Consider the following 14,256-nt stretch of genomic DNA (forward strand, 5'->3'; position numbering starts at 1 on the left):
CATGACATACTGATGTCTGTGCTGCCTCCCTATCAAGCTCTCCAGAGCCAAATCCAGCCCCCAGGACCCAGCCATCATCCCCAGAACACTGGGTACAGCCCAGACAAGGAGCAGTCACTGTAACTGTATGAAAAATAAAGTCCTTTCCCAGTGAGGCCATTTCCTTTTGCCCTCCAGCTGTGAAGAGAAAGGGGCATTCAAACAGCTGGGAGCCTCTCAGCAGCACACCAGGAATGCGCCTGATAAAAACCTGATGGGAGACTCCCCCGACTGCTGCACCAGGCAGCAGAGACACAGAGCCTGATGCTTTAGTTTGCTACTGCGGACTGTGTTCACAGACACTGACTTGGAGGGGAACCCCCCCCAGACACTCAGTTCCTGAGCGTCCACAAACACACTCCCATGCAGGGCCCCCCAAGGACTCCTGAGGACTGAGGGGGGCAGAATCTTTTGTAGATTTCTAGTCTTCTTTGCAGTGGCTTTGGGTGGGGCAGTTGCCCTGATCGGATCATAGAAGCAGACTGCATGTCACCCACAGATCTGTCTAAGGCAATCATAGGACTCTCTGCAATACAAAGCCAGCACCACTTTTCAGGATCAAGGCCTAACACGACACAGGGGAAACAGCAGAACTGAGTGTACAGAGTGCTGTCAATCACACAAAGGAGCAAACAATAAAGGAAAATGTTTTCCCCACCTACTCCCTTGCAGCGACAGTGATCTCAGGGTCCCCAACACAATACAGGCAAGAAACATTCATGCTGAGATGTGATTTTTTTAAACTGCCACAGCACCCTGTATCTAAGTGTCTACACACAAGGGGGAGGGGCTACATTCTGGGCATTTCCTGATGCTTGGGGCCTTGGCAGTGCAGCATTAGCATTCGGTCCACGGCACTTTCTGTGTTTCATGGAGTATTTCCCAGCACTCGGGGAATGGTGAAGGGTTCCCCATTCTGCCCACAAGGTCAGGACCCATTCCAGCTTATTTAATAATCTGTGTGAGTGTCCAAACAAGAACATCCCGACCCCAGGCACAGCTACTCTCCCCCTCTTGCTGCTGACAGGATCCAGATCAGACAAGCTAAAAATACACAAAACTAGTTCAGAGGAAACAATGACAGGCAAAGGCGGAGAGCTCAGAGTCAGGCTGTGACCCGACCTTTCCTAGCAGTGTGTCTGGACTAGGATGAGAGGAGTGGGATTTTAGATCATGTTGCTAGTATCTTCTAACACAACTTCATGTCTAACCAAGGCTCATCCCACAGGTCAGCTTGACCAGCTAATACGTGTGGGGGTACAGCTTGCCTTGTCTACCTTCATGTGTTAGAATGTGGTCGCTAACATGCTCTAGAAATCTATCTTTCCCCTTCACCAGGACAAACCCTAAATCTCTCACTTGAATACTCAGAGGCTTCCTTCCTGCAGGCAACAGCCCACCCTTCAAAGAGAAGCCAGCCATGTTCCTCCTGCCTCAGCAGCGGATGCCAAAATTATCAACATGTACTTCTGTTTAACCACCTGAATCTTCAGTTGTCCGTGCTTCAGTGGGGGCCCGATCCCACATCCGGAGAATCCATGGAGAACGTCCCACAGATGTCCGGGAGAGCTGAATCAAGCCCTCCAGGAGACAGTGGCTTCTTCAGGCAGCTGGGGTCCAATTTTCCATTGCCCTGGCACCGTTTTGCACTGGGATGAATGTCAAATGTAAATAGTTACCACTCCAACTAAGTAGCATTTTGCACCCACTGCGTACCTGTGCCTTCAGCTCAGTGTCTGAATGTCTGGCAACATCAGTTATATTTAAAAGAAACTGATTAGTTTAAAAGTAACAGGTCATGCCGATAGCCTGAAAAATGACGGAGAAGAACAGCTGAGCGATGAACCTACATGCTTGCTAACTACTAGGGCCTGAAACTGAGGCTCTGTGCTGCTCTGCTAGTCAGGAGATTTCCTCTAATACGCGACAGTGGAAAAACAGAGCAGCTCCCTGTAACGGCAGCAAGACTTGCAGGGAAAACACACAGCCCTGAAGGTAATGGAAGAAGGAAATCATTCTGACTAGCTGGGTTACACGCATTTGTAACTCACCCATTCAGAATCATTTAGACTGTCCCCTCTGTCCCCACCCTGGTGTATATCCATCCACTGCCATTCACATTTTTAATCTTTTCTCCAATTCGGAGCCCAGGCAGTGCCCATAGGATCACTACCATTGTCAAGCCCTCTCCACCACAAGCCTGCCAAAGCTGCAAACTAAAGTCAATCACTTAGTCTTCTGGCTGATGTTCTCTGTGCACCAGACACGCTGCAGGGACACAGGGATGGCATCATAGCTGCTGCCGACGGCTTGTTGCCATGGTTTGTTTTATTAAAAAAGAAAGCACTGAAGCATCTGCCTGCCAACACGAGTCCATAGAAAATTACATAAATTTTGTGACCAAACATAGTAAAAGAAACAAGGCTGGTCCAGTCAGTGACCCCCTGCAATCCAGCATGTACGTCTTTAATTGGCTAATTCGGCCTGTGCTCTTCTCAGGCCTGGGATAAACTGCACTGATCTTCATAGCATCCCGTTCCATGGCAGGGAACACAAGGCTCTAGACTGATAATGCTTGTGGCTAGGGCCAAGCTCTCTCTGAAACCCGCCCCAATTTGCTCATGACCGGGGCCTGCTTTCTGGAGCCCGCTGGTTCGGTGAGGCAGAGAGGTGCTTCATCTCCTCATCACCTTCCAACTCCCAGAAGGAAGTTCTACACTCTTAATTATTGCCCTTTCCCATGGAGAGGCACCAGGTTTCCAGTATGCCCCATAGCTGCCGGAGACAAGGACCAACACCCATTTTATAAGGGAAGAAGCAAGAGCAGAGAGGGGTCTGAAGGCACATTGTGACTAGCTGGCCTGTGCCGAGGAGAGCCCAGCACCATACGGGACACAGGAAATTCACTGGCCAAAGTGTTAATACAAACATGGAGTCCACACGGCGTCACACGCTGCATGTAATCCTCATCTGCTGGAGGCCCTCCACAGCCTTGGACCTTTTGCTTCACAATGTATCCGAGCCTTGAAAACCACACATCCTGGCTGCCCCTCCCCTCATGTATTCCTACAAACATGTAGTGCAGGGTCCCGGAGAGCTTCAAGCTACCCACAGATAACTCCACACATTCACTCAGGGAACATCAGATCTGCCAATTACCCTTCACCACCCTATGGATGGGTGGAAGTAACTGTACCCCAGGTCCTGCTGGTGTGAAGTCACCTGCCAACACAGCATTCACTGCAGCGCAGCCAGGCTTCCTGCTGAGAGCCCAGGCAGACAAGAGATCTCCTTCCTTCCAGGGCTAGGAAGGGACCCATGCCACAATGCATTGCAGGCACTCTCCTTTTTGTGCAGGATGTCACCTGCTCTTCAAAATTATCCATGCTAAAGTTAATCAAAAGGAAGCCCACTGAACCAAAGAGTCAGTTGTCAAATGCCACGTGGGCTCGATTGCTAGCAAGGGATGTCAGAGACATTTTCCCCTCCCCTCCTGCACCACTCATTCAATAGCTTCCCAGCCCAGAAAGGCATCTTCCCCTCTCAGGTCTGCATAGAAAGGTGAGGGTGAACAGGGTGGATGACACAACAGCCTGAAAACCCTCCATCCACAATTTCATAAGGACAAATTTAAACAAACCCACTTGGCCTGTCAGCAGCGTTTGGACCCAGGCCATTCAGTGCTATAAGCCTTTACTGTTGGAGGATGAAGTCCATTAGTAGACTCAAACTTTGTATAAGAACCAGCCATTAAAGGGGGACAAAGAACCCCCTCTCCTTACGTGGGTTAGACAAGCACAGAAGAGATCAGCATGGAGTGATGTCTGGGGGGACATCTGTAGGTTGTCCAATGTAATTTCCTGCATTTTACAAGATTTAAGACATTTCAGACCAAAGTTTTTTGTTTTGTTTTTTTTTAAATCTACCTGCCTCCCTGGAGTTCAGCATTAGACCAATGCCCCATCCTGGTAGAAAGCCAACAAAACTCCATTCTGACCAGCTGCCTTTGGGTCTTGGCTGGTATGACTCATCAGGCACACACAAAACCAGGAAGAAAGCCATGCAGAAAGCCAACTTTAATATTAGAGGGGAAAGCAAAACCAGAGCAGGTTCTCTACTGACCCGCACTGGGCATCTGGGACCCACCTCCCATTCTCAGCAAGGTCTCCCAACCCTTGTCCTCAGTACTGCTTATATAGCACTTTCAGCATGCATGATGCTGTACAGTAAAAGCAGGATGGCTTTTAGTCTAAAGGCAGCAGAGGTAATATATATTGGGTACTGGGCACAGATCTGACCCTGCATAGGTAAAGGCAGACCTATATGTGATGTAACGGAGGCTATTCATTCTTTGTGTTTTATTGTAACATTTCTTAATAATTGTATGGAAAATTTGTTTTGCCTCACTTATTTTTGTTTCTCTCTCTCCCCCCTTTATCTGCCTCTTTCCAGTTGTGCCTCTATCTTTTCCTCCCCCTCCATTCAATTTCCTTTCCCTCTCTCTATTTCCCCTTTCCCATTTTCTCTCCCCTTCCCTATGCTCTTTCCAGGACAGTGATCAATAAACAAAGCTCCCTTCTAACTGCTCACTTGCAACCTAAAAACTAAGCTCCTGTTCCTGAAAACACTTGCACAGCACATGGGAGCGTTCCCCAGATCAGGACCTAGGCTCTTGCCACACCTGCTGTTTGACAGCAGTTCAGTGAGAAATGGAAGCACCACTCACTCCCTGCTGACCTAATGAGCGGCATGGAAAAACTTAGGTAGGCCAGATACTAGCTGGCTTGCAAGGGAGTCTCCTGCCAGTCCCAGGCACACCCAATCTGCCTCTCAGCTGTTTTGCAAGGAGAAGCCATGAGCTGGCTCCCAGTGAACAGCAGAGGAGGAGGGGAGCCACTGAGAACTGCAAGTATGAAACACAGCAGCATATTAGGTGCTCTCACCTCCTGCAGGGGTTTCTGCAAGGCTGTGTCTATGCTAATTGTGGGATGGAACACAGGTAGGAACAAGTGGTTAATTAACTGGGCATGTTAATTAACCTGTCCAGATCTGCTCTAGGAATCATTTCAGGGACGTTCTCTGGCCTGGGTTACACAGGTCAGACTAGATGATTACAGTGGTCCATTCGAGCCTGGGAATCTTTGAAACAGAGTTAGCAACTGGCATCTTGTCTTTCAGACCACAAGCTCTTTGGGAGCAGAGCTTGCATTTACATCCCCATTGCACTGAATGCAGTGGGGCACACCCTGGTGTGGCCCTTAGCCATTACTGCTATAGAAATGTTTGCTAATAAGCAGCAGACATACCCTCAGTGAAGAGGCAGGAAGGACGGTTATGAGTTGCTACTGCAGGAAGGCCTATGCGATTTTCTGTCATTTGCAGTATTTGTCCAAGTACACTACAACTGTGCTAGTTACCCCACTCTGCAGCTTTGGGCCATTTCCTGCTCTCTAGGACTTTCACAGCTAAATCCCCATCAGCTGCTTGTATTCTGATACCGGAGCCAGGCAGCAACTTGCTAGAAACCCTGGCTCCTGAGATGGACACGCCCAGAGAGCAGCCTCTCAGACATCAAAACAGGAGATTATATAAGAGCCAGCTTCCAGGCCATCAGCATTATCCCTGGCAATAAAGCAGCTGTGCTTAAGTCACCCATATGGTCACTGCCATGCAGACTGTGCTGAAGAGAAGGCTGGAGTTTTCTCAATATTTTAAGAAAATCTATAATACACATACAGACAAAATCCTCACATTCAGCCATGCAGAGCCGGCCTGGGCAGGAGATTTTCAGGCCACGGGCACTGGAAAACAGCAAGCATCTATTTCCAAGGACAGTGGTTACTTATTAATTGCAGAGCTGCTTCTGCTGTTCTAGCTTGAATTTCTCCAGAGCAAATAAGCCTGCACAGAGCTCTGCAAAGCACAGAGGGAAACAGTACTGGTCAGAATATTGTATTCCTAAATACAGTGGCAGGAGGAAGCTGATACACAGGTGACTGGTGTAGCAACGATGGGCACTGGGCACTTCGACAACAGCCAACGGGCCCCTTTACAGAGCCCAGACCCAGCTGGATCAGATTCCCCTTCACTGCACACAGGGGGTCTGCTCACCTCTTGCCAACACTTGTTCCCCTTTCCAGTGATGCTGGGCTGTTATTTGCCAAGGGTTCCCTGTGGGGAGCTTGGGCTGCTCCCCCAGGGTATGAGTGAGAGGCAGCTTGCCTCCATTCCTCTCCTTTGGTGATGGTTACTGCTGGCCTGAGCTACAGAGGCTGATGCTGGTGTGTCCAGATAACAGCTGGATGAGCCTTACAACCCCCACTCCCCAACTCAGCAGCACTCTCCAACCTCAGACGCTGGCCAATACTGGCCATCAAATGATCCCAAGCTAAAAGCCTCTCTCACTGCTGCCCCCAGACAGCAAGCTCCTCATTCCACACATACAATATTTCCCCCCCAATACCTCAACACTTGCTGCTGCTGCCAGTTGCACAAAAATGCTAAATTCTGGGGCTATTTGGCCACTTCCTCCTCATGCCTGTGGGTACATGCCAGCCCATGCCATTCTCTGCACAGAGAAAGTCACCTGCTTGCAGCAAAGCTCCCTGACTCTGTAATTGCATGTGCGCTCACACACACTCTGCCAGATGAGGTCCTTTAGAACAATACAATCAAGAACAAAAAGAGCCTGTTTGTTATCTGCGTGCCTGGGTTCCAGCAGATGGACAATAAATCACATGTATCTATTACATATTTTGTCTTTTTAACTTTGTATTCAGCTCAGAATTCTGTGATGAACATTGCATAGAGGAAGCAGCAAGATGCTAGCTGCTGCAGTCCTCTCTCTGCAGTTCACCAGTCTGAAAACAAAGGCGGGTAGAGGGGGGAAATTCAGAATTTTCCCCCAGGCACAGGTCACAAAAGCAGTGACCCTGCAAAACTCACTTGGAGACCTCTCTTTTGTATTGGTAGCTTAAGAAATACTCAGTTGTTTTGCTTCAAGCTGGCTATGATCACCAACTCTTCCTGGTGAAAGAGACCAAAACATGGGCTACTTGCAGTTAGGGCTCTAGGAGTCAGCTACAGAGAATTAGCATCAAGCAGTTACTTTTTCACTTAAATAGTCCCAACAAGTATTCACTGGATCTTTCAAATTGCATAATAAAAAAAGGTAGACTAACCAAATGGCCCAGCTGCTACTGGGAAAAATGTCCCATGCCACAATGTGCTTTTTCAAAAAAATCTATTTTTATGTTTTCCTGCACTTTAACTTCATTCTGTAATTCAGGAAACATTCACATCCCACTCATTACAGAGGAAGGGGCTGCCAGATTTTTCCATGGAGTAAAAGGCAACAGGAAGACTGAAAGTTAATTTTCCATAAATAAAATTACCGTTATTTCTGGACAACTGCCCATTTCAGTACATGAGCATCTCAACAAAGTCAGGGCTAGGGCAGACGGAAGAGAAAAAGAATTTGATTACATTTTCATGAGATTCAGAATCACAATTCCTGTCATCTAAAAAAATTATAATCAAGGGCATTCATCACAAGAAAGTAACACTTCCAAACAAGCAGGATTTTATTAATCAGTCTCCGCTAATTTAAGGGGCCATAAAAGAATTTATGCACACACACCACCTGTGGAAGATAATTCCACTATTGCTTTCCCACTAGGTTATGTGATTTATTAGTCAATTGCAGTGGAAATTCAAAATAAAAACTGGCTTTGGAAACAAGAAGCAGGAAACACCTCTTCTTCTGCCCCTTTCCTGATATGTTTGGACTAGATCTGGTCAGGAAGTGATTTCTCCAACTTGCAGAAAAAGTGTTCAATTTTTTTTCATACCAAGAGAAATGAACATGTTTTGATATTTGGGTTGGGGGTGGGGTTATATGCATGATATTTCAACAAAAGCATACTGTTGTTGCAACATTTTCCATCAAAAAAGTGTTTCAATGGAAAATTTTGGACCAGCTCTGACTCGGATTGCTCTCGCCACTCCCTTGAATACAGACCACCTTGGCTGGCATAGAACAAGCACTGGCTCTGTGGCACAGTCTCCCCTACACCCCCTTCCTTGGACCACACAGAGCCCCCCAATAAAGCCAGGTCTCCATGGGATGTCAGGCAGCAGAGGCTGAGCTGGGGCTGGGAGGAGCCAGGGAGCAGCCACAGCCCATGGCATGCGAAGCTGGCTTCTATTCAAGCAGATTTCTGCATGCTGTTGCTGCAAAGTAGGGAGCGTGGGGTGTCTCTTCTCTCTCTAGGTTATCACCTGCTCCATGCATCTAGGCAGCTCATTTACATAGCTGTGGGTGGATGGTCACTCAGAGGCAGCATGGCACCTGCATAAACCCATCTTCCCTGAGACTGTGGGGCAAGAGGGCGGGGGAAGTAAGAGAGCCCAGAGCTTCTACAGGACTGATGTTTCCACTCATCACAAATCCTGGGAATGCTGACCTGATCCCTCCCTAGACGGGGAAGACTGGAAGTGAACTCTGTGAGGTCATGGTTCCTCTGGCTCACTCCCATGGGTACTTCTGCTTGGGCACAATATCTCCCTGACTTCACCTGGGGCGGTCAGGAGAGGACAGTCTTCTCCACTACCAACAGCAACCAGTGATTCCAGGAGAACAGAGTCACCCAGAGAGCAGCGAGAAAGAAACTAACGTCAGACTGGGGCCTCCAGGAAAACAGATACAGTATTTTCAGCTTAAAAGGGAAAGATTCACACAAGGGAAGAAATCCAGCAGGCTGAGTTATTCCCGCCCCCACAAAAAGATTTACTTAGAAGGGGAGAAAAAGCAAATTCCTATTTCTCAGTGTTTACTTGGAGATGGCTGGAGTGGAATGAAAGTGCACAACCCTTCCCAAAGCTTTGAACGCTCAGATGCTATCATAACCCCATGGTATTTCTCTACCAAAATAAACAACCAGGAGCAGCAAGGACTGGGGAAGATGGATACTTGAGCTGTCACACACTTCTCTACATGGCAGTAGATCATAGGAGGGAGATGGGAACTATCCTCCAGGGTGGGAATAACCTGCAAGCAGCACTAGCCAAAACTAAGCCGGAATGCAAAGCTAATTAATTCAATCAGAAAGTGATCTGGGTAATGGAGATTAATTCCCCGTGCCTTTAAAATGATCCTAATCTTCAGCAGTAATTCCCAGGACTCTAAGAGCATGACAGGTTGGAGAAGGGAGCAAGTCAAAGCTATGTTCTAGTTGGTGCCAAGCCACATTCTGGACTGTGTACTTTTCACGTAATAAAAGCGGTATTGGAAGAGATATGTTTTCAAATGGCAGCAAGGGCACAGCAAGGAGTCAGGAGACCTAGGCTCTAGTCCCAGCTTGGCCATGACCAATTCTGTAAGATGGGGAAAGTCACTAAAACCAGGATGCTCCACTGGAGATGCTCTGGGTCTGATTGCGGGGGGGAAGCAGCCATCTCTTCAACTGCAGTCAACAGGAACTGTGGGTACTCGGTGCTTCTGAGAATGGTGTCCAAGGTGCCTCAAGCTGGGCACCCCAAGAACGGACATCCCCAAATTCAGAAGCCACTTTTTAAAATATAATTAAGTCTCTTTGTGCTGGAGTTTCCCCATATGTAAAATGAAACTAATACTGCTTTACCTACCTTTGTAAGGTGCTGTGAGCTCCATTAGTGAAAAGTGCACCATAAGTAGAGTATTTTACATACATTTACAGTAAAAGAGAACAAAGTAGTTCAGAGACTTTGGAAATGGCTTGGATGAGACATGCTCTGTACTTCAACATGCAGAATTGGGGGGAGGGGACACATGTAGTTAACCTTTGCATTCTAGCTCTTTGCTGTCGTTAGATGCTGCTGGAACTCATTTCTGACTTTTACCTCCCATTCTTCCCACTACTGCCAAGTTCTCCTGTCTTTCTAAAAACAACTTTGCCCATCATCTGAAAAGTCAATGTGTCCCAACTCAGGCGGGTCTCCTGACACCACCATCCTGGCAATCCTGGTCAGATCAAAGCCACTCAGCACCCACAATCAGGGTGACATTTGCAGATGATTATAGACCACTCAGCCTAACATCATTATCTGGAAAGATGTCGAAACAAGTTATTAAACAATACATTTGTAAGCACCTAGTGGATAACAGGGTTATAAGGAATAGCCAGTATGGATTTGTCACAAACAAATCATGCCAAACCAAACTAATTTCCTTCTTTGATAGGGTTCCGGGCCTAATAGATAGGGGAGAAGCAGTAGATGTGATACACCTTGATTTTAGTAAGGTTTTTGACACAGTGCCACATGACATTTTCATAAGCAAACTAGAGAAATGTGGTCTAGATGAACTTACTGTAAGGTTGGTGCAAAACTGGTTGAAAGACTGTAATCAAAGAGTAGTTATCAATGGGTTGCTGTCAAACTAGGAGAGTAAATCCAGTGTGGTCCCACAAGGGTCAGTCCTAGGCCTGGTACTAGTCAATATTTTCATTAATGATTTGGATAATGGAGTGGAGAGTATGCTTATATGATTTGTGGGGGACACCAAGCTGGGAGGGGTTGCAAGCACTTTGAAGGACAGGATTAGAATTCAAAACAGCTTTGACAAATTGGAGAATTGGTCTCAATTCCTCAAGATGAAATTTAATAAAGACAAGCACAAAGTACATCACTTAGGAAGGAAAAACTAAATGTACAACAAAATGGGGAATAACTGGCTAGGTAGTGGTACTGCTGAAAAGGATCTGGGGTTTATAGTGGATCACAAATTGAATCAGAATCAACAATGTGATGCAAAAAAGGCTAATATTCTGGGGTGTATTAACAGAAGTGTTGTATGTAAGACATAGGAGGTAATTGTCCTGCTCTACTTGGCACTGCCAAGGCCCCAGTTGGAGTACTGTGTCCAGTTCTGGGCACCACACTTTAAGAAAGATGTGGAGAAACTGGAGGGAGTCCAGAGAAGAGCAACAAAAATGATGAAAAGATTTAGAAAATATTTCCTGTGAGGAAAGGTTAAAAAACCTGGGCATGTTGTCTGTAGAAAAGACGATGGGGGAGGAGGACCTGATAACAGTCTTCAAATATGCTAACAGTTGTTATAAAGAAGATAGGGATCATTTGTTTTCCATGGCCTCTGAAGACAGGACAAGAAGTAATGGGATAAATCTGCAGCAAGGGAGATTTAAGTTAGACATTAGGAACAAGTTTCCAGCCATAAGGGTAGTTAAGCTCTGGAATAGGCTTCAAAGGGAGGTTGTAGAATCTCGGTCACTGCAGTTTTTTAAGAACAGGTTGGACAGACACCTACCAGGGATGGTCTAGGTCTGGGCCCTGTACAGCCCAGGGGGCTGGACTTGATGGCTTCTCAAGGTCCCTTCCAGCCCTACCTTTCTATGAGTCTATGATCTTAGCACACTGGGTGCACGACGGACACTGAGCTGTTTTGAAAAATCTGGTCCCAGCTGCAGAACGGAGCATTTGAGAGATTGGCCCCCCTTCTCTTCGTCTGGGTCAGCCATACACACCCATCTGGGCAGGGGATCAGACAGCTCAGCAGAGATCCCAGTCACCCTCTCCCAGCAAGTGCACACAGGGACTCTCCCAGGGAGCCAATACCAGAGGACGAGATCAGGTGGAGCCCTCACAACTTTACAAATACAAACAATGCAGGTGTTTCCCCCTAACCAACCAAAGCAGCAGAGGTTTAGCTGTAACCCTTTCCCTGCCATGCCCTATCCCTGTAGCCTCTACTCATCATGTTAAATCCAAGCAGAGAGCCATAGACCAAGAGTCCGGTATGTATAAAAAACAGTTATAACACGCTCAGCTGCCCTCTGCTCCCAGAGAGGGGGAGACTGCAAACTGGAAAGCGGGTGCACCCAGGTTGGAGATGGGCTCAGCCCCCTTATTCTCAGGTAGGGGTGCGGACAGGGTGGGGAGGGGAGACAACAGCTGCCCGCCCCGCCCCCGGGAAGAACGCACAGACTGGGGATGGGCTCAGTTCTCGGGAAGTGAGGAGAGGGGTTGCAAGGCAAGGGAGCACCCAAGGTTGGCAGCACGGGGGGACGGGGGGTCGCAGCCCTACTGCCGGGTTGGGGCTGCACCCGGGATGGAGGGACAGTAGCAGTCCCTTTTCTCAGGCTGCGGGGAATGTGTGAAAGGGAGGCACTGGTCCCTCCTGGGAGTGGGGAGGAGAGCTGCGGCTAGGCTGGGGAGCGCAAGGGGGTAGCCCCTAGTCCCGGGCGGGAGTGCCCCAGACCGGGGAGCGAGGGGGGCACCGGTCCGTGCCCGGGGGGATGCCCCAGACCGGGGAGCGAGGGGGACACCGGTCCCTGCGGAGGGCTCCGGGCACTCACCAAAGTAGACGGCCTTGGCGCACCGGGGGCACTTGGCTGCCATGCCGCGGGTCGCGCAGCCGGCGAGACGCGCTGCTGTGTGCGGGTCTCTCAGCTCCGCCCGGCCCAAGCTCCGCGCCGCACCGCCCACAGCCCGGCCCGCCAGCCCATTGGCCGCGCTGCCGAGCTGGGGGCGACTCCTCCCCGCGCGGCGCCGCTGAGACCCACGCGCGGGCCGGGCCCGCCAGCAGGTGCAGGGAGCAGACCCCCGCCGCCCAGGGCCCCCGCCCAGCTGCACTAGGCGCCCGCCCATCACATGGGGCTGCGCTGTCTGCACCCCCTGAGCTGGGACCGGCTGGAGACACCGGCCCAGCAAGAGCAGGGAGTTGACCCTGCTGCTGCGCATCTCTAGTCCCTGCCGAGCGCAGAGCCAGGGGTGGAGGCTAGGAGCCGCAGGGTTCCTCGGACCCTGGCCCAGAGCGAATTGCACCCCGCCCGGGGCTGTCTGGTCCCAAACACCTGGGCAGAGCAGAGCAGGAGAGGGGCCCGCAGGTGTCCACTCCGCACCTTCCCCCCAGCCCAGCCACGCTGGCTCCACCTGAACAGGGAAGGCCAGTGCCCCTGGATGTGTAGACACGCCAGCCTCAAAGGCTGCAGGGAGTTACAGACACAAAACTGATGGCAAAGTAAGAGGCCCAAGTCCAGGAGAAAGTCATGTGTGATGGGAAGGCACTGACAGTGAGTCAGGGGGCACAGCGCTCCTGGCCAGCTGCGGAGGTGATGGTTCCCACCCCTGGGTGGCAGATGGCAGTGAAAGGGCAAAGAAGAGGATGGGGATAGGGGAGATGAGCAGGATTAGGTCCATACCTCTTTTCGAAATCAAAGGAAACAGGATTGTTCTCAAAACTACCTACAACAAATCTCATTGATCAGTTTGCTTAATTGCAACCTCTTTCCTCCCAGCAGAGCCAGGGCATGAGAGCTGAAGGAGATCTAACTACATGGAACATTCCAAAGGGAACTAACCATCCATTTTCAAACCAGGAGGAGGAGATAAGACACAGGGTGGGATTTTCCTGCTCCCATTCACATAAACGGGAGTTGAATACCCATGGAGAGCAGGATCAGGCTCCGTGTGTGTGCACATATTGCTTGTAAGGGTTTTGCCAATGCCTAAAACAGATCCGTTCTACATACATTCTTATGCCATACTCAGCACTATAGTAGCTGAGTGCCTTCCTGTAGTGCACCAGACTAGCATCTGTCATGGGTTTGTTCTCTAATCCTAGGGTTACCATCTTTTAGTTTTTAAAAAGGAGGACACTCCATGGGGACCCGGCCCCGCCCCTTCCCTGCCCTCAGCCCTGCCCCAACTCTGCCCCCTCCCCTGAACGCTCCGCCCCCTGCTCCTCCCCCTCCCCTGCTTCCCGCGAATCAAATGTTCGCGGGAAGCCTGAAACAGGGAGGCAGCAGGTAGGCTGGGGCCGGGTGCGGCACAGCTCAGTCCGGCCCTCCTGGCCGAGCGGCTCCCTTCAGCGGCCGGCTGGCCGGCCCAGGCCAAGAGGCTCTGGCCCCGGCGTCTCCCACCCGGCTTGGCTCGGGCCCTGGGGCACTGGCTCCCGGCCCGGCCCCGCGACCCCAGCTCCTGTCCTGTCCCGGCCCGGCCCCACGACCCCGGCGACCCCGGACCCCGGCCCGGCCCCGCAACCCCAGCTCCTGGCCCGGCGCCCCCCGGCTCCCAGCCCGGCGCCGCGCCCCCGACTCAGCACCGCGCCCCCGGCGCCGCGCCCCCGGTTCCCAGCCCGGCACCACGCCCCAGGTTCCCGGCCCGGCACCGTGCCCCCGGCCCCGCGACCCCGGCCCAGCACCGCACTCCTGGCTCCTG

General features: G+C 50.3%; 1 protein-coding gene across 1 annotated transcript in view; it reads right to left on the reverse strand.

The window, feature by feature from the left end:
* CRIP2 (cysteine rich protein 2) overlaps positions 1-12,777 on the reverse strand; it is a 64,277-nt gene extending 51,500 nt beyond the window's left edge. The window contains exon 1 of the mRNA XM_054037458.1: positions 12,393-12,777. Within this exon, the coding sequence (XP_053893433.1) occupies positions 12,393-12,777 (385 nt within the window). The remainder of the gene's footprint in view (positions 1-12,392) is intronic.
* Positions 12,778-14,256: the final 1,479 nt, after the last annotated feature.

Source organism: Malaclemys terrapin, chromosome 8 (genome assembly GCF_027887155.1).
Source record: "Malaclemys terrapin pileata isolate rMalTer1 chromosome 8, rMalTer1.hap1, whole genome shotgun sequence".
In the NCBI taxonomy this organism is placed as follows: Eukaryota; Metazoa; Chordata; order Testudines; family Emydidae; genus Malaclemys; species Malaclemys terrapin.